Source organism: Giraffa tippelskirchi, chromosome 8 (assembly GCF_054371585.1).
Source record: "Giraffa tippelskirchi isolate mGirTip1 chromosome 8, T2T-mGirTip1v1.2.pri, whole genome shotgun sequence".
NCBI lineage: Eukaryota > Metazoa > Chordata > Mammalia > Artiodactyla > Giraffidae > Giraffa > Giraffa tippelskirchi.
In genome coordinates, this window is record NC_137282.1 from 140,097,328 (window position 1) to 140,117,173 (window position 19,846).

A 19,846-nucleotide genomic window follows, 5' to 3' on the forward strand; every position below is an offset into this window, starting at 1 on the left:
GCATGACTCCGCAGGCAGTCTGCATCCTCTTTGGGAAAGTTGTAGCCACAGCATAGGGTCACCTGGGGGCTTAGCTGAGATCACTTACCAAATATGGCCAGTACAGGGTCTGGCACATGGTAAGCATTCAGTCAATAGTAAATATCATTCTCATTATTAGAAATAGAGATCTTTAATCAGAGTTTTGTCTGATTTGATCTAGAAATGAAGAATACAGAGAATATTTTCTGAGAATAGTTTTGAAAATAACTAAAGTTCCATCATTATCATATTAATAAATATTCCAATTTATTAATTTTTTATTTTAAATTTTTAAATTTAAAATATTTTGAATTTTAAACATTTTATTTTAAATTTTTGAATTTTACAGAAACGAATGCCAGAAAGAATAGAAAAAATTGCTATTTGGTTTGTGGCTCCTTGAAATGGCAGAGAGAAACCTACAGGTCATATCAGATAATCAAAATGTTCTTTTATCTATTGAGGTGGGACTCGCCTTGACGCCCCCACACACACTGAATATAGCTGAAAGATTTTCTTTGGAACATTATTTATGGTCCTCAGAAACTATGACAAAAATACAGTACTAGGTGCCACCAAAAACACACACACACTATTTATTGCCCCTTTAAAACCATATATACCAGTGTTTAGATATCTAATTAGTAAGACTTCCAAGACCATAGAAACTTCACTCTGTTCAGATTTCCTTCCCTACTTGGTTCCTTCAATGTCTGAAATTCAATGAACAGAGAACAAAGCCCTCCTTTTCACAACTGAATTAACCTTTAAAATGGCCAAGAGACTTCCCTAGTGGTCCAGTGGTTAAGACTCTGCACTTCCACTGCAGGGGACATGGGTTCGATCTCTGGTTGAGGAACTAAGATCCCACATGCTATGCAGCACTGCCAGAAGAAATCAGTAGAATAGCCAAATCCTTGAAAGAGGTTACAGATTGACTAGAATTCACCTGCCTGCAAATGCAGGAGATGTAGGAGACACAGGGTCAGTCTCTGGGTGGGAAAGATCCCCTGGAGGGGGACATGGAAACCCATTCCAGTATTCTTGCCTGGAGAATCCTATGGACAGAGGAGCCTGACAGGCTACAGTCCATAGGGTCGCAAAGAGTTGGACACGACTGAAGTGACTTAGCACAGAATTCAGACGCAGGAGTCATAACCAACCTCTCTGAGGAGAGTTTCAAAAGAAGAGTTCTATCATACCTAGAGGATATAGTCACCTGTATACAAGCTTAGAGCACACTATGTCTCCACAGCTCTCTTATTTTCTACATTTTTAAGCCCACATTAAAATATGAGACATTTTGACCACATCCTTGAAGGGATTAAAAAGACAAAACTAAATTAAACAGGGAAACTTTACCACACTGCAGTCACTACTGTAGAAAACAATGTCTCCCAAGCCCACAGGAGCTTACCCCTGCTCTACACCAGCCGTCTGGTTGACCTACAGCACTGGATAATTGTTCCCACAGAGCTGTTGACTTCTCAGCCTCTGCTTCCTCATAGGCCCAAAGGGCAACTGCTTGAGTGTTTCTTTAGCATCATCCAGATATTGGTTTTATCTCTTAACCACATTCCTACAGGAAGTTTTGCCCTGCTCTTTACCAAGCTTCCTGGCCTACTCAGCTCAATATTCTGATGAATAGTCCTCCCCAAAGCAGATTTCAAACTAAGCTGTACAACATATGTATTTTACTCATTGATCAAAATTTACCATGTACGCATAAAGAACCTGTGGTCCATGAACATAACCAATACCGGCTGAGAACGGTGATCACAATTTGTGACTGCTGAGTTGGTAGATATTTTACATTTTCCCCCGGAAATCTCATTGCTTACTCATGTCTCCTAGCCTCACCCAGGCCAGTAGAGACACTTGTGATCTGGACATCCACTTTTCCTACAAACATACCTGAAAGGTTGCCCTTCCTTTGACCAAAATCCAGATGGAGAACTGGCATTAGGGACGATCTGCCAACTGTACCCAGGGGTGGCTTCAGTCAGGTCCAAGTCCTCAGAAGCATCTCCAACTTCAAAGAGAAGCCCTCGATTGCCTGTAAGACATGTATGCCTCATAAACATCAGAGGGGGTTCCTCCCCCAAGCGGGGGAACTTCTTGACTACAGATTCAGGATAAAGATGATGTGGGAACTATTTAGAAGGTGACTAACTGAGACCCAGATGGAGTAATCATGTGAGACATTATGAAAACTATACATAGAGCTGATTCACTTTGGTGTACCCCAGAAACTTACACAACATTGTCAAGAAACTTTACCCTAAGAAATAAAAGTGAAAGAATTTCCTCCAAAATAAAATAAAGATAATACAAATGTTCTAGAAAGTGGAAACTACTGCTAGGTGTAAGAATTCAGCCTCTGAGAAAGAGACACCTGACAAGGAGCAGTAAGGGGGCATAGTCTCAGAGGACCATAAAAACCAAAGGAGCTCTTTTGAATGGGAGATAAGAGAAAATGCGAAAAAGCAAACAAAGGCTTGTGAAGCCAGGAGTGCACTTCAGTATATTTTAATGTCATGCAGCCTGGGAATTCTATCCCCTAAACCCCCTTTGTCCCAGAAAATTGGCAATCCTCACATTTTTCATGAGTCCTGACCTCAGTTTGTGAACATGCAGCAAGTCATGTGACAGGCTGCCATTACATAACATTCTAAATGTCATCTATTTATTTGTGTTTTATATTAAAAGAAAAAAAACTGAGACCAAAGGCATATGCGTGATCAATCAGTTCAGTTCAGTTGCTCAGTCATGTCCAACTCTTTTCGACCCCATGGACTGCAGCACACCAGGCTTCCCTGTCCATCACCAACTCCCAGAGATTGCTCAAACTCATGTCCATTGAGTTGGTAATGCCATCCAACCATCTCATCCTCTGTCATCCTCTTCTCTTCCTGCCTTCAATCTTTCCCAACATCAGGGTCTTTTCCAGTGAGTCAGTTCTTCACATCAGGTGGCCAAAGTATTGGAGCTTCAGCTTCAGCATCAGTCCTTCCAATGAATATTCAGGACTGGCTTCCTTTAGGATTGATTGGTTTGATCTCCTTGCAGTCCAAGGGACTCTCAAGAGTCTTCTCCAACACCACAGTTCAAAAGCATAAATTCTTTGGCACTCAGCTTTCTTTATAGTCCAGCTCCCACATCCATACATGACTACTGGAAAAACCATAGCTTTGACTAGACAGACCTTTGTCAGCAAAGCAATGTCTCTGCTTTTTAATATACTGCATTGTGTGATCAATACTGGCTACTAATTGGGTTGAGGGTAAAAGCTCTGGAATCACCCATGGGTGGGTTCAGAGTTCAGCTCTACCACTTACTTGATGGGCAGCTTTGAGCAAACTGTTTCACATCTTCATTTTCTCCTGCATCAAAATGGGGTCAATAGTAAACAGAGAAACTTAGTCTAAAGACTAAGGGAGCTGAGTTACATGGCAATTAAATCTCAATAAAGCCATGGGGAGAAGTAAAGTCAGTTTGACAACTCTGGAGGCAAAAAGACTAAGGGAGCTTAAAATATATACACAAAGAGCCTGAAATATAATAAGTACTCAGTAAAGGATAGCTAGGGCTGTTATTATTATTTTAAATTACTGTTGTTATTCCCTGTTAAATCCTAAGAAGGGGAAACAGATAAGGAATAAGCAGAAAAATAACAGCATATTTTAATGTACTATTTGAGGTTTCTCAGGCTCAGCAGTATTGATATTTGGGGCTGGATAACTCCATTGTGGGGCTTCCCTGGTGCTGCCTGCAATGCGTTTTAAGGGCTGTCCAGAGCACTGAAAGATGTTTAGCAGCACTTCCAGTCTCTACCCACTGGAGGTCAGTAGCACCACCATCCCAGTTCTAAGGACCAAACACTGCCAAGGACCCCCAACCCCCACCGCCTGCTACTGAGAACAACTGCAAAACAGGATCATTTGTCCTGTTACCCAATGCATGAATTATTATTCATTATTACCAAACACAGGGCTGTGTGCCCGACACACACTGAGGCCAAACAATACCAAAACATCAGAGCCTGGAGCAGAGAAAGGTTTACTGTAGGGCCATGCAAGGAGACAGTACCTCATGACTTATAAAAAACCCAAGCTCCCTGAAAGCTTTTCAGCAAAGTTCTTTAATAGGGAAGGTGAGGGAGGGGCGTTATTAGTTGTTGCAAACTTCTAGGTGTCAGATCTTTTGTTCTTGAGGTCAGGCCACAATGTTTCAACCTCCATCAAAACAAATGTTATTCTCTGTTCTGGCAACAAAGGGCAAGGTCCCAAGTTTCAATTTTCACCCTCTGAGATCCAGGTTCTAGTTAAGAGGAGGGGGTCCCTGCAGGTGCTGGTTACCTTGCCCAGGGAACGTCCGGCCAGCACTCAGTTTGGGCCCTCCTGCCAGTGCCCAGCCCAGCTGAAGAGGCAGCTCTCAGCTGGTGGTGCCCTCAGGTGTCCAGACCTTACCCAGTCATCATCACAGGACTCCAGCTGCCCCTCAGGATCCTCAGGCCGCCCGAATCGGAGCCGGGTCCCATGAACTGCAAATCATGGAGACACCTGCCGCCATTAGGTCGCAGAGGCAGAGATGAGGGGAGAGGCCGCCCTTGACTCAAGGCCTGCGCCGGTCAGTGGGATGCTGGGGTGAGGGCTTGGGAGCTCTGCAGGGCCTCATCCTGTCCCTGAGACTCCCAATCACCCGCCAGCCTGAGACAGACAGCCTGGAGGGCCCTGGGGGAGGAGACTGTGATCTGCTTGTCAGGGCACTCTCAGCGGGAGAACCACAAAGGATCACCGCAAGACCAACCGTTAGCGGAACCGGACTGGAACTGCTGTGCTAACGGTCTCCCACTAAAGGTCTCGCGGTAACTCGTTCTAACGGCCTCCCACTAACGGTCACTAGCTAACGATCGACTCTAGAGCTAACGGTCGAATGTTAATAGCTGCCTGTCCACCCCGCCCCTATTACTCTTCCAAAAAAGAAATTCCAAAAGCATTGTATAAAGAACCCTGGTAGCTTCCAGTAGGAACCGCTGGAGAGGCATCAGACTCTCTATTCCCTGAATCGAGACACACATTTTCTCCATCACTTGCTTCATACATTAGTTTGTTTCCTTGGATGACAGCTTTCCCTGAGTAAAGACCAAGATCAGGGACCTAGAGAATGCCCAGCCAAAGCTTTGCATGCGTTTTTACACCCGAATGGCCTTTCTCTAGAAAGTTTTACCCCTCGATGAGACTCAGGAGATCAACTCCCCTGCCTATGGTTTAACTGTGAAGTCAGCCCTTGTGGGACATGTAGGACTCCAGATGCCAACTACCCTTCAACCCTAACTACATCTGAGATCCTGTTCTAACGCTTCCCAGAAGAGTGCTTCCATGGTTCACTTGCAATTTGTAGCCATGGGGTAGGAGGTTTAAACACAGAAGGTGGACTTCCCTGGTGGTCCAGTGGTTAAGAATCCACCTTGCAATTCAGGGTACGTGGGTTCCATCCTTGGTCTGAGAAGATCCCACATGCCATGGGGCAACTAAGTCAGTGTGCCACAACTACTGAAGCCATGCGTCTAGAGCCTGTGCTTCACAAGAGAAGCCGCTACAGTGAGAAGCCCTGCACTACAAAAAAAGAATAACCCCCGCTGGCCAAAACTAGAGAAAGCCCATGTGCAGCAACGAAGATCCAGCCAAGAATAAATAGTAAAAAAGGACAAGTGGAACCTGCCCCCCTCCCCCCTCTGTTTCTGGTGGCCCCATCACAATACATCTCTGCTTTTCAGAGTAACAGACAGCTGCCCACAAGGGCAAAGAAACAACATTTAAATGCACCCCGTTACACCCCACTCTCTGCCTCATCTAACTGTCCTATGAGCGTAGAAGAAGCAGTCTGTTGCTCTGTCTTCTTAGAGCGTGAACCAGAGTGCAACTGACCCAGAGCATGGAGGAGGCAGCTCAGACTTTTCCACCAATCACTATGGCAACGTCTTGATGGCAGTTACACTTCCTGGATCGTGGTTTCCACTGAACCCCACTGGCCATTCAGTCGCCTGGGGCTAGGATGCCGGGTGTTGCCAAGCATCTGAGTAAAGCCAAGAATATCTCTGAAACTAAAGCTCTGATCCATGATGCAGGGCTCACTGAGCAGCCAATCAAACAGCTGAGACCAGATTCAAACACCTTCCCTTCCACTTCCGGCCCCTCGTGGTTAAAAAATGCCACTGTGGTGACTTCCTTACCTGCCTGAGGAGCAGAGAGCCTTGCACCTTTATCCGGGGCCCTGGTGGTACACTCAATCCTCCTAGGAGACACATGTCTAATATCACACGGAATGCCTGAGGGGAAATTTAAATTAGATACAGATGTCAGTAGCGATATCAATGAAGATACAGATGTGGCCAGAGGACCACACTAAAGTAGACAGGCTCCTGTTCCAAGGCAAAAGGCCAGAAGTGGAGAGTAGAGAGAAAGATGTGGGAGGAAGCAAGAAAGAGAATGCAGGGCAGTAGAACACAGGCCGCTTAGAATAATCAGGAAGAAAGCAATGCCCGGCCATGCCATTCCCTGGAGATGAACAAGCTAGGGAAGGGTACTGTGACAGGAGAGTGTGACGACATCGTCCGGTATCCTTGGTGTCACCAATCTGAAGAGCATCCCATCGGGCAGAACAAAGGGTTCTAGGCAGGTTCCACAAAAGCGTTTGCCAAGGGGGCATTCCAGAAGAATCTGTGTAGCAAATGTCCATCCACTCCTGCTTGTTCCTACAAATAGGGCTACGGGGGAGGGAGTGAGGTTGTCTTTTAGAAGGAGTGAAAAGTGAAAAAAAGTGAAAGTGTTAGTTGCTCAGTCATGTCCCACTCTTTGGGACCCCATGGACTGTAGCCCACCAAGCTCCTCAATCCATGAAATTCTTCAGGGAAGAATATTGGAGTGGGTAGCCACTCCCTTCTCCAAGGAATCTTCCCAACTCAGGGACTGAGCCCTGGTCTCCTGCATTGCAGACAGATTCTTTACCATCTGAGCCGCCAAGGAAGCCTTTAAAAGAAATACTTTTGTGAAGAGGAGCTGTGCTCTTGCTTCTCTTCCCTCCCCAGATGGGGACACCAAAGGGACTTGCTCTGATTTGTGAGTGTATCTGCAGCAGGACATTCTATTTCTGTTACATGTTTGCAGAGCTGCAGGGCCAAAATCCCCTCCTTTTCCCAGTCTCAACCAAACACAAGACAAAGACCATGGAACAGGGTCCCAGGAGGAGTCAGAAGAGGCAAAGATTGCTTCCCCTTCACCCTCTTCAGGCCAAAAGAGATACATAATATCCTACAGCATTCAAGTCTATGAACTCTTATCAGTCATTTCAACTTACCTGCAATGGTAACTTGGGCAGGGTTGTCAAAGAAGTCTCCTGTAATTGTGATGTCTGTTCTTCCCCCAAGGCTCCCGGTTTCTGGAAACACGGACAGTATTTCTGCAAGAGGAAAAGAAAAGTAAGCTTCCAAATATAATCCAGGATGTGACCCAAATAATAATATAATCATGTTGCTGCCGTTGAGTTGCTAAGTCCTGTCTGACTCTTTGTGACCCCATGGACTGTAGCCCGCCAGGTTCCTCTGTCCATGAGATTTTCCAGGCGAGAATACTGGAGTGGGTTGCCATGTCCTTCTCCAGGGGATCTTCCCAACCCAGGGATTGAACCCACATCTCTTGTGTCTCCTGCACTGCAGGCAGATTGTTTACCGTCTGAGCCACTATACACGATCAATATTTGAAAAGAGTGGGAAATGCAGTTTTTCCTATGCAGTTTCCCCATGGTTGCTCATGCTATTAGCAAAAATCCCTGCATACCATGAGGCTTTCTTAGGAAATCTGTCTCCTCACTTCAAGGACCCTATTTATACATCACAGAGCAATAGGTTATACTTTATGGAGGCATCAACTCTGCATGCATTGGTCAAGGTCTCAATTACACATGTTAGTCTGTGATTTGCTCTAGGTAAAAGAATGAGTTACACTATCATATGCCACAAGTACCCAGGAATTTAACTTTTTCTGATCCTTTCCCCTCCAATGACCAAACTTTGAGAGTTCTAAGTTTCATCCCCTCAAAGGGAACAAGTAGTCATGTTCTCTGATTAACTGAAGGTACAAAGAGGCTAATTATGAGTGGTTACCACTCCAAAACAAAAGCAAGAGTCAAAATTCAGCTTTGATGGAGGTAGGCCACCTAGAGAGTGAATGGCGTCAACCCCTCAACTTAGGAAATTTTTTGCACTTTTGGCAAAGGTAGATTCTGCTGCCTCTGGGATCTGAATCAGCCTCACAACTTTTCAGTGGTTTTGAAATTGTACTCGACTTGAGAACCTAGCACTCATTTTCAGTAGCCAGCTTTCTACTCCTGGACTGAGTTCACAATTTCATGCAAGTTTCCAGTTTTTCAGATTTTGCTTTTACTCATCAGATAGCAACACAAACTTAGCATCTGTATCAGCAAATCATAAATCCTTGAATGAATACTCAGAGGTGAGATGTTAAAGTAACTACAAAGATGTGCTTTTAGATTTTTTAGTGCCATCTCTTTTCTGTTATTCTTTTAGAACATACAATAAGGATGATTCCCCTTTCTTTTACTCAGTCTATATCCCTAGATTTTGTATAAAAATCCATGACCAATCCTCTTTTAATATTTTCATTTTACTTTAAATTTAATTTTTAATAATTAATACATAAATATTAAATTTAATATTTAAGAATTTAATATAGTAACTAAAGTCAACACTCAACAAGCAACCTATTCTCACACAAAACCAAAGGGCCATCAATGACTGCAGGGAAAGCTTCGGGTGTTAATGATCATAGAGAAATGGCCAGAAGGAAGGCACACAGAGTCCAAGGTCCAGGGTGGTATGAGGGAAGGTGTGAGAAATACACAGCGAAGGAAAATGGTACCTGAGTATGTCTGGTACAGAAAAAGGTCTTGCTTAGCACTGACCAGCCATGCATCCTTGTGTATCACTGACCTCCAAAAAAAAAAAAAAACAAACATAAAATTGTGTTTTGTATGAAAATTGCATCTGGAATTTCATTTTTTAGATTGACTGCCTGAAAGAAAATCACTAACTTTTAGTGATCTTTAAAACTATTTAGATACCGGCTCCTTTTGATGACTAGAGAATACCAATGGGGCAAAGTTTGTTTTCTGATCTAGAAAATTATACAGGAATAATAATACCTACTTTACAGAGTGTGACTAGCATTAAACGGAATAATGAATGTGAAAGGGCTTGGTGTGGAATTGGCCCGTGGGATGTATTCAATAGATACTAGTTTTATTCCTTCCTAAAAAAGAGACAGAGACACAAAGAGCAAATCTCCCTACATTGAGCTGTATAGCTATAGGTCATGTGTTACTATCTTCACAATGAAATGAAATCAGCTAGGCAATGCCCTTTTTAGGAAACACTGAAAAGTACATGGTGACAGAACATGAGGTAAGGCAAACAGAAATCCAGAATCCACATCTCTCTCTCCAGAGTTCTATAAAATCTGGACCCTTTCCATCTTGAAGAAGTCATTTCCTGGAATGACACAAAGCACTTTATGGAACTATGTACTGTTTTAAAGTTCCAGTATCATGAGATTACTTAAGAAGTAATTCCCCAACTTCTTTATCTTTATCACATTGAAACATTTACATCACTTCAAGATGAGTGCACAGGACACAATTATATTCACTCAGGTGAAAAAAAAAGAATCAAGTAGGAACCTGGAGTTTTATTACACTACTCTGTTTGTATACATTTGAAATTTTTCATTATAAAAAGTTAAAGAAAACTAAGCAAGAGAGTAGATAATGTAAGATAAAAATAAATTTGCTTCCTCCCAGTTACTTACCTTCCTTTGTTAAATACTGAGAAACTAACATTCTGGGAGCCTGTAACAAACAGAAACAAACATTAATACAGGAACCTGCATGAACTACCTGGGCCAGGACATTGCCATCATAAACCCAAGAAGTCCGGAGATCACCAAGGACCACCCACACCTTAACTTCTCTAACAGTGCTCGAAATAAACACATTCCAGACTCGAACCATCAGCAATGGCAATGTCTAATAATAAAAGGATAAATGTAATAGCAGCAGAGCAGGCAAGAACTGGCTAGGAGTGAGACCAAGAATGATAAATTCTGCTCCACTGGTTACTAGCTTCAACTTTCTCACCTATAAAGCAAAAACAGTCCCACCAGCCTCACAGGTACATGTGTGAGGATAAATTTAGTTTATATTTAAGCTGCTTCCTATAGCGTCTCTCAGGGACTTCTCAACAAAAGGGTAATTATTATTATCATCCTCAAGAGAACCAATTCTTGAAATAGTTTTTTTCCGGACACAGAGACAAAGATGGATAAGACTTTAAAATTCTGTTACTTCTCAAACAGACCAATGTAGTTGCCTTCCACACGACACTGCAGGGTCCCAAGACCATGGTCCTCCTGAACAGGATAGCTAGGGAAAGAACAGGAAAAGGTAAGAGATAAGAATTACCTTTTCTCCACACCCTCTCCAGCATTTACTGCTTGTAGACTTTTGGATAGCAGCCATTCTGACTGGTGTGAAATGATACCTCACATGTGTATTGTCATATGTGAAACAGAGCACCATTCCATGTTCGATGCATGTGACAAGGGCTCAGGGCCGGGGCAATGGGATGATCCAGAAGGATGGGATGGGGAGGGAGGTGGGTGGGGGGTCCGGGAAGGGGAACACATGTAAACCCATGGCTGATTCATGTCAATGTATGGCAAAAACTATTACAATATTGTAAAGTAATTAGCCCCCAACTAAAATAAATAAATTTATAAAAAAAAAAAAAAAAAAAAAAGAATTACCTGGCAATTCACTTCAGAAGCTCTGGTTCTTAGGCCAGCAAAGTTATAAAGTAAAATAAAATAAAATTCTAACTAGAGTTATCATCAACACATACACTACCAGTCAAACACATAGTGTGAAAGACAAAATGTAACGTACTCCTTTACCCCCACTGGGTCCTTTCTTTCCAAAGTCTGTTTTATGACAAGGACAGCAAGATCATTATCAACAACCCTCCCCACCAAAAAAAGTCTATTAGCAAGTATGAACCTGAAAACAGGAAAATTCTGAGCAAACAAATGAAAGATACCAGGAAGAAACCACATTATACAATTTGCCTCTTCTAAACACTAGTCCTAAAAAGCTAAGCCATTGGTTACAGAAGGTTAATCTACTCAGTCCCGAGTGATTTGAAAAAGCCAGAAAAGTGCTGATTATCTGAAAAGTAAGCACATAGATACTTATTTTCTAAATTTTCCTTGTAATAAATAAACAACTGATCAATTGAAACTTGAGTATTTTATTTTCCTCTGGCTAGTTGATACAGTACAGTTGGTAAGAGGATGAACTCTGGATATAGTATAGTGGTTAAGAGGATGAACTCCGGAGGCTAATGAGTGGACCCAGGTTCAAATCCCAGCTCTACCACTTGCTCTTAGAGAGACTCTGGGCAATTACTTAACCTCTCTGTGCCTCAGCTCCCAAATCTGTAAAGTGAGACTAAGAGCCGTATGTACTTACAAGGTTATTGGCTGCCTTCAATGTGAAAGTGTTCATGCAGTAAGCACTTATTATTAGCTACCTGTGTTTTCAAGAAAGCTTTCTGAACCCACTTCAAGTTGCACTGTGAATCAATGACTGTGCCATTTCTAGGAAGTCTAAAGATAAGGCAGTCAACAGGCATGGGTGCTTTAAATTAAAAATAGATGTTTGTGTGTGTGCTATGCCCACATGGGAGAACCTAAAAATATACATGTTGGCAGGAAAGATACTCACCGGGATCCCGTCTGTCTGTTTACAAGAGAGCAAGGAGTGACCCATTTGTCTCCCTGAGCTTCCAAAATCAGGGGACTGGATACAAAAAAGAAACAACAGACACAAGTCAAAAGGGAGGGCTCTCTGCAAACATTTCTGGAAAAACTCAGAGGAAACATTGTTATGAACATTCATCTCTTCACTTATGGGGCATTAGTGCAGGTGGCTGGGGACTGTCCCCTGAGGAGATGCTAAATCAGACCCTCAACCCTAGGGCAGGGTGCATAACACTCGTCTGTGACCCACACTTTCACACCAGTGAGGGGGCACTGCCCTTTTCCAGAAAAATTGTCATCATCTCCCCCTTGACTATACGGGGTCTACACAGAGTCACTGAGGAGTGTATGCCTTTGTTCCTCCTAAACAGTATCAGACCAAGGCCATGATGGGCCCAAGTGCTGAGTATGGCATGTCATCAAGGATGTACTTGGGGCTTCAAGGCTCCACGGGAAGAGTAATTTCCATTCAAGACAAGTTGACCATTATTATTATTATTATTTGGCTGCAGCATAGCTTGCTGTATCTTAGCTCCCCAACTAGGGATCCAACTGGGGCCACAGGAGTGAAAAGTGCCGAGGCCTAACCACTGGGATGCCAGGGAATTCCCTGACCATTATTTTATGCCAGAAATGTAGATCCTGAAAGCAGTCAACTTCAAAACCAAAGATTTGTAGCAGAACATGAGGATCCCCCCATTCTATCCAAGGGGTGGAGGAAAAATTAGACATACTATGTGGCATCTCTCAGCAGAGCATCTCGTGAGCTTGTGGTCCTTCTACCTTGTAAATCCTCACTATAACTGCTTCATGCTGAGTAACCACAGTTGCTTAAAGCTTCTCACGAACATCTTAATTTCAACACTTTCCATTCTGTTCTCCCCCTTTCCTGGCATGAAGGATTCACTAGTATCACTTTCCACTATAAAAGTCTCCAATGAAAAAAATCACATTGGCATCCTATGTACCCAACTCTTTGCAACCCCATGTACGGTAGCCCACCAAGGTCCTCTATCCATCAAATCACCCAGACAAGAATACTGGAGTGGGTTGCCATTTCCTTCTCCAAAGGATCTTCCTGACCCAGGGATCAAACCCATGTCTCCTTCTTGGCAGGCAGATTCTTTACCACTAAGCTACTAGAGAAGCCCTAATCATTCCCCAAAAATATTAAAAACTCAACTGCTTGCACAAACACCATATGACATCACTCATATGTGGAAACTAAAATATGACACAAGTGAACTTATATTCAAAACAGAAAGACTCACAGACATAGAGAATAGACTTGTGGTTACCAAGGGGGAGAAGAAGAGGAGGAAGACAGGATTGGGAGTTTTGGATTTACAGATGCAAACTGTTACATATATTAATAGGATGGATAAACAATAAGGTCATACTGTATAGCACAAGGAAATATATTCAGTGTCCCGTGATAAACCATAATGGAAAACAATATGAAAAACAATATATATATATATATATATACACACATAAAACTGAATCACTTTGCTGTACAGCAGAAATTAACACAACATTGTAAATCAACTAGACTTCAATAAAATAAATTTTAAAAATAACTCAATGGCTTTCTGTACATTTTCCACATTTTCCTCTGATCACACTAACAGAATTTCTAAATACACAGATGGATAACAAACCAGGATGTTACAGTGGTCAAGCTCACACATGATTATAAAGGATTTATTCCAGCCTGAGAAACAAGAGGGAAAAGGGGAAGAATCAAGAAAGAAAATCCACAGATGCAATTACAGTACAACTCACACTGTGCCCAGAGTGACTAGTTGTCAGTAAATAAATGGACCGACTTAATCGACCAGTTGCAATTACATTAGCCAAGTTTGCTGAAGCCCAGCTCACCAGGGACCATAAACTGCAAAGAGGAAAATAGCAGTTCTGTGCCAACTGCTCACAATTTATTGCTATCAAGGAAGCCAGTCTCAGGGAGCAATCCTGCATATCTGTAACAGGTCGAACGCAGAAACAAGCACACACTTACCTATCAACGTACTCAGCACCAAAATCAAAGGTTTCCGACCTTCCGGTGATAATCCAGCCATACACTTGTATTAGCTTTCCTGTTTGAAAAAAAATTTTTTTAATTAACCTATTCAGCTTACACTCTAAATATATAACGTAAACTGTATTTCTTTTTCAGTTACCTCTACTCAAAATGGCCAAGCTGGTCATGACTCAGAATACTAACACAGTTTTATAAATTGTACAACAGGAAAGGATCACCAAGTATGACCCAGTAATCGATATCAAAGAAGCAAAAATAATCAACCATTGCCACTGCAGACTTTATCACGTAGGTATGGAGCAGAAGGAATAGCAGGGCTTCCTCAGTCCCCTGGAGGAAGGGATGGAGGGAGGGAGGGAGGGAGGGAGGGAGGGAGAGGCCTGTTGAAATACACTGCCTTGTTCCCCGCTCTTGGCTGTGTATAGACCACTCACCTACACAGGATTTAAGAATAATAATTCCTTGGGAGTGCTCCATGTGACTTTCCTCTGGACACATTTGATAAGAGAAGGCTCATATCACATGATCTGGATGGATATTCAAAAATACTAAACTTTTTTCTGTATCTCAGAGTACAGAAGATAAATGTCATGGATGAACCAATCAGGTAGGAAGTCAGAAAGAAGGACATGAGAGCGCAGCAGAGCCCTGGCTTCAAGAATGAGCCGCTGCACATGTTATCCATTCAACAAAAATACTCATGTTCAAACATCGGGCAAAATGGGGATCCGCAGACAGTTGGCACTGCCTTGCTCATTGATGAATGGATGACTTTCTCAGCTGGGTCTCCTCTATGCAATTTGCAGATTCCCATTGGGTAGCAAGTTTTCCCCTGATACTCGCCTCTTTTGAGTTCATAGGAATAGGGGTGCAGGAATCAACAACCCTTTTCATCAAGGGCACTCTCAGCACTACCCCCAACTTCTCTGCTCAGAGGACCTGGGAGAGAAATCTAGAGCAGCCCCTTCTCAGAAATGTTCTGGGGTGCCTACTAGATGCTACTGGAGCTGACTTCCTCCAGAGTTGAAAAACACCTAGATTAAGATCTATGGAAACGCATGAAGCAAGGTTTGAAGCAAACACAGCATAGCAAGACAATGCAGTTCAAGTTCACCACACAATCCCACAACCTGCAAGAGTAAGCCTTCCAAATAATGACAGAATTTAACCACTGAGGCTGTCATCTTCCAGCATCACAATGCTAAGAGATAAGAGAGGTGCTGGTTAACTAGACAAAACCTCAAAATTAGAAGAGAAAAGGGTACCTATAGGGCTCATGGGGCCACTGACTTCAGAGGACTTTGAATTTCTTCATGGCTACACTTAAGGCCTGGAGCAGGCAATGGCACCCCACTCCAGTACTCTTGCCTGGAAAATCCCATGGATGAAGGAGCCTGGTAGGCTGCAGTCCATGAGGTCGCTAAGAGTCGGACACGACTGAGCGACTTCACTTTCACATTTCACTTTCATGCATTGGAGAAGGAAATGGCAACCCACTCCAGTGTTCTTGCCTGGAGAATCCCAGGGACGGGGGAGCCTGGTGGGCTGCCGTCTATGGGGTCGCACAGAGTCAGACACGACTGAAGTGACTTAGCAGCAGCAGCAACACTTAAGGCCAAAAAAAGAACACGACCAAGAAGTAATGCTTCCTGATATACTGTGCATATGTTTTATTAATAGGAAGTGATTTTATCTGCAGTTATTGGATGACTGGTCCTAAAACAATGGGAAACTTCCAGGAATTACGACAGGCACTTGACCAGAGAATGAGTAGAATGAGTGGGAAGTTAGTCGACTTAGACAAATGTCATGGAACTGGCGGAAGCCTAGGGCTTCCCTGGTAGCTCTGCTGGTAAAGAATCCGCCTGCAATGCAGGAGACCCTGGTTCAATTTCTGGGTCGGGAAGATCCCTTGGAAAAGAGATAAGTTACCCACTCCAGTATTCTTGGGTTTCCCTGGTGACTCAGGCAGTAAAGAATTTGCCTGCAATGCAGGAGACCTATGTTCAGTCCCTGGGTTGGGAATATCCCCTGGAGGAGGGCATGGCAACCCACTCCAGTATTCTTGCCTGGAGAATCACCATGGACAGAGGAGCACTGTGGGGAGCCCAGTGGGCTACAGTCCATGGGGTGGCAAAGAATTGGACATGACTGAGCAACTAATTACAACACAGCACGTAGAGTCTGAGGGTCTCTACTACTGTTGCCATCTAGCAAAATAACTCACCTTCATTTCATTAGGGCTAAATGACCAGTTTCCTGGCTTTGGCAGGCATGATTTCTACAACTCATGGGCACAATTTTAAAAACGAATAGCAGGTTATTGAAACTAGGAATTTCCATGAGTTTTTGTTTTGTTTCTAAACAAAGAAGCCCAACAGCAGCTGACAAATGGCTAAGCCAGACCATGTGCTAGGGGAGGTAGGGGGTGGATTCCACCACACAGTGGAGGACTGTTAACCACACATAGGAAATCAACTGCTCACAAAATATCTCTGCTGTCCCCGCCACCTCCCCCATCTCCGCGGCTGCTACTCTGGGCAGGCTTCCCAAAGGAAATGAGAGTAATCGTCTGGAAAGTGATTTCGAAGATGCAGCCATGTGGATCCTGCCCAGAGGGACCACTCCAACCAGTTCTCCCTGAAGGTAGAGAAGACAGTGTGAACTCACACTGGGTGGGAGAAACAGCGTTGATGAATCTGAGTGCCAGCTGATGCCCTGTGTCACACCTCTCACAACAGGATCCCTCCTCACCCCTCATCCTAACAAGGCTTCTATCGTCCAAACGAGTTTCCTAACACCAGAGCAGGAGGAGCAAAATGATAGCATGTGACTTTCACAGGTCACATCTCTTAGTAATAAAACATGATCACGTCTTGATTATTGAGATGAATGGAAAGGAACAGATCTGTGAATAATGTGCACTAATAATACCAAATTCATATTCTTCAGGATGTAATTTAAAAGACACATACATCTGTGTGTCTATACACACACATGCACCAAAAGTGCAGACACTTTTCAGTGACTCAGATATTCATTTCAACATTCTTGAGCCATTCGAAACTAGATCAGTTCATGCACTGAGACCCAATCACATGTAAAAATTGAACAACTTGTATCCCCATACTTATACCATCTGGAATCCCTGAACAAATGAAAAACCTAAAATAGATGTAGGAATTTGTCAAGAATCAGACTGCAAATTGTACGTAATTTTAGTTCTGTTTACTGCTGCTGCTGCTGCCAAATCGCTTCAGTCGTGTCCGACTCTGTGCGATCCCATAGACGGCAGCCCACCAGGCTCCGCCGTCCCTGGGATTCTCCAGGCAAGAATATTGGAGTGGGTTGCCATTTCCTTCTCCAGTGCATGAAAGGGAAAAGTGAAAGTGAAGTCGCTCAGTCGTGTCCAACTTTTAGCGGCCCCATGGACTGTAGCCTACCAGGCTCCTCCGTTCATGGGATTTTCCAGGCAAGAGTACTGGAGTGGGGTGCCATACTACTTAGTTTTAAAGCAGGCTTGGCAGGTCTTAGTTGCAACCCTTTCTTTTACGTTCAGCCTCAACCCCACCAGCTTTCTGTCTCTTCTTTTCTATCCTCTTGGTCTCTGCATATCGGTGTGCTCTCTAACTCATAAACAAACTCCCAGGATAGGGATCAGAGTTAATGGCCTTCCAAGTGGCACCCAACTCGGCTCAACAATAAAAAAAAATACAATGTAAGGTACATGGGCCCACTCTAGATTCTGTCTGGGTTCAAACCTCAGCTAGACCAACTTTTTGGTACCTCATTTTCCCATCTCCATAATGGAACTAATATTAGTTCTTATAGCATTAGGTGTTATGAGGATCTAATGAGATAACATAACCCAAAAGCTTAGAACAGATCCTGGCTCCTAGCAAGGGTCAATGAAGGTTTGCTAGTATGTGGATGATTATAAACTTAGGATTGATGATGATATCTACTTTCTCCATTCTCCAGCAACACCTGATTTGATTTTGCTGGTCTCTTTTTCTTCTCACATAAGGATTCCTTTGATTATCAGTGAATTAATAGAGCAACAGTGCCCAGAGGTGAAACCAAACCAGGTTTAAAGTAAACCAGAGGTTGACACTCACCTTCAAAACATCAGAGAAGTGGTAAGATTTTCCTGTTTATAGAGACCATCTACCAGGGTAGAAGAGTTTGCAATAGCTTTGGTAAAGAAATTCTTATTTATTCCTTTCTTAATAGATTTCTTACCTGGAACTCCACTGGGTGGATTAACTTGGTAAACAATTGGTGTCTGTGCCCTGGAAAACTGTTTAGAAAATGTGATCATGGTAAGCATTTCATTAGAATAGCACAAAAACATACACAAGAAGCCTGTCATTCCTCACAGATCATTCATCTAAGGAAGCAAGCCGCTGTATTTCCTCAAATCACTTCTACTTCTTTTCATCTTCACGATATTTCTGTGAAGCAGAGACGATAGATGTTATCATAGTTCTTCCACAGATGAGGTCAAGGGAATCTGACAAGGTCATGCGTCTTCCCTGGACCATTATCACTCACACCTGGGCAAGTCTGTTTCTACTAGCCCACCGGTCATACCAGGAGTTATGTTTTACCAAAGGAAAGGTAAGCAAGCCACGCCTTAAAATACCAACCTTTTAATTCCATTATTGCAACTTGATATCTTGGGGTCTTGAAGTGTTTTTCAAACTTTTCTGGACAATAATTTGCTTATTTAAATCGAAAGGATTGCAACTTAAATTATTATCAGCCAGCACCTTGGTAGGGTTTAGCAAGCTACGAAAAATTAAAAGTTTGAGAGATACGCAAGGGAGATTTGTTCAGGAAAATGGAATGTGCCTTTTGCAGGAGAAACATGATGTGACAAATGAGAAGCAACATTATTCTCCAAGGAGGAAACCAGCGTTGATGGGAGAGGCAGGGGAAGCCTGGTCGTGGCACTCAAGTCACCCCTTGAAGCACATCATCTGCTAACAATAAGTTCCAGAGAGGCAGGGGCAATGCCTAAGTCACTGGTTGTGTCCCTGGGCACAGCCTGGTATAAGAAGACATTTACATTTTTGTGAATGCATGGAGAGGCCCCATGTGAGATGACTGACACACTGCCTGGAAGCAGAGGAGAAAAGGAGACAATTCCAGGAATTCCATATCACCTATCGTCCTCTGGGTTAGTCCCAGATTACAGCATTTCACAGTCAGGGCCAGTGGGAAGAAACACAGTCATAAGGATGGACTGCCCTGGCCAAGGTTTGAGCCACGTGCTAATAATTCACCCAGAAGGAGACCCAGTCTCCCCATCCTGCTACCCTCACCCCCATCTCTTATAGACACCTAGACCACCTTCCCTCCCCAAACCTCCTGTACCTCCTGTCTGCAAAGCCAAGACAGCAAATTGTTTTGCTTGGTCAGCTTCCAACACCCCAGGAGTCCACCTTCGCAGGGAGAAGGTCACTAAAGAGTAACTTCGATGTTAATCACCAGCCCTCATCAGACATCATGAATCAACAGACATTGATGGTGTCTTGGCAAGTGCGAGCTTTACATATTGATTCACACAGCTGTACAGCCTGTCATCAAGGTTAGTTTCCTCCCTTCCTAACAGATAAGGTTAGAAAAGAGTGCACAGAAAATATGTACAGTCCGGGGGTCAAAATACGAATGCTGTGACTTCACAGGCTGGGAGCTGGCACTGATGGCACCAAAGGATAAAGATTAACGCAGCTCCACACACACTTGCCAAATGTACACTCCCTCTTTCCCAGCCTCCTCCTGCACCCAGACCACCACCTTCCACCGGGACACCTTTCAGACCACTGTCATGCCCACGGGAACTTTATCATGGGAGCTTCGTGAAATAGAGCAGTGGTTACTGCCC

The 19,846-nt window shown here is 43.4% G+C and overlaps 1 protein-coding gene across 1 annotated transcript in view; it reads right to left on the reverse strand.

The window, feature by feature from the left end:
• The window catches only part of PKHD1 (PKHD1 ciliary IPT domain containing fibrocystin/polyductin), a 456,545-nt gene that overhangs the window by 395,134 nt on the left and 41,565 nt on the right, over positions 1 to 19,846 (reverse strand). The window contains exons 11-19 of the mRNA XM_081523421.1: positions 18,199 to 18,256; positions 13,933 to 14,011; positions 11,878 to 11,952; positions 10,454 to 10,518; positions 9,906 to 9,945; positions 8,961 to 9,031; positions 7,381 to 7,482; positions 6,257 to 6,352; positions 1,936 to 2,077 (exon numbers count right to left, since the gene is read on the reverse strand). Coding sequence (XP_081379547.1) covers positions 1,936 to 2,077; positions 6,257 to 6,352; positions 7,381 to 7,482; positions 8,961 to 9,031; positions 9,906 to 9,945; positions 10,454 to 10,518; positions 11,878 to 11,952; positions 13,933 to 14,011; positions 18,199 to 18,256 — 728 coding nt within the window. The remainder of the gene's footprint in view (positions 1 to 1,935; positions 2,078 to 6,256; positions 6,353 to 7,380; positions 7,483 to 8,960; positions 9,032 to 9,905; positions 9,946 to 10,453; positions 10,519 to 11,877; positions 11,953 to 13,932; positions 14,012 to 18,198; positions 18,257 to 19,846) is intronic.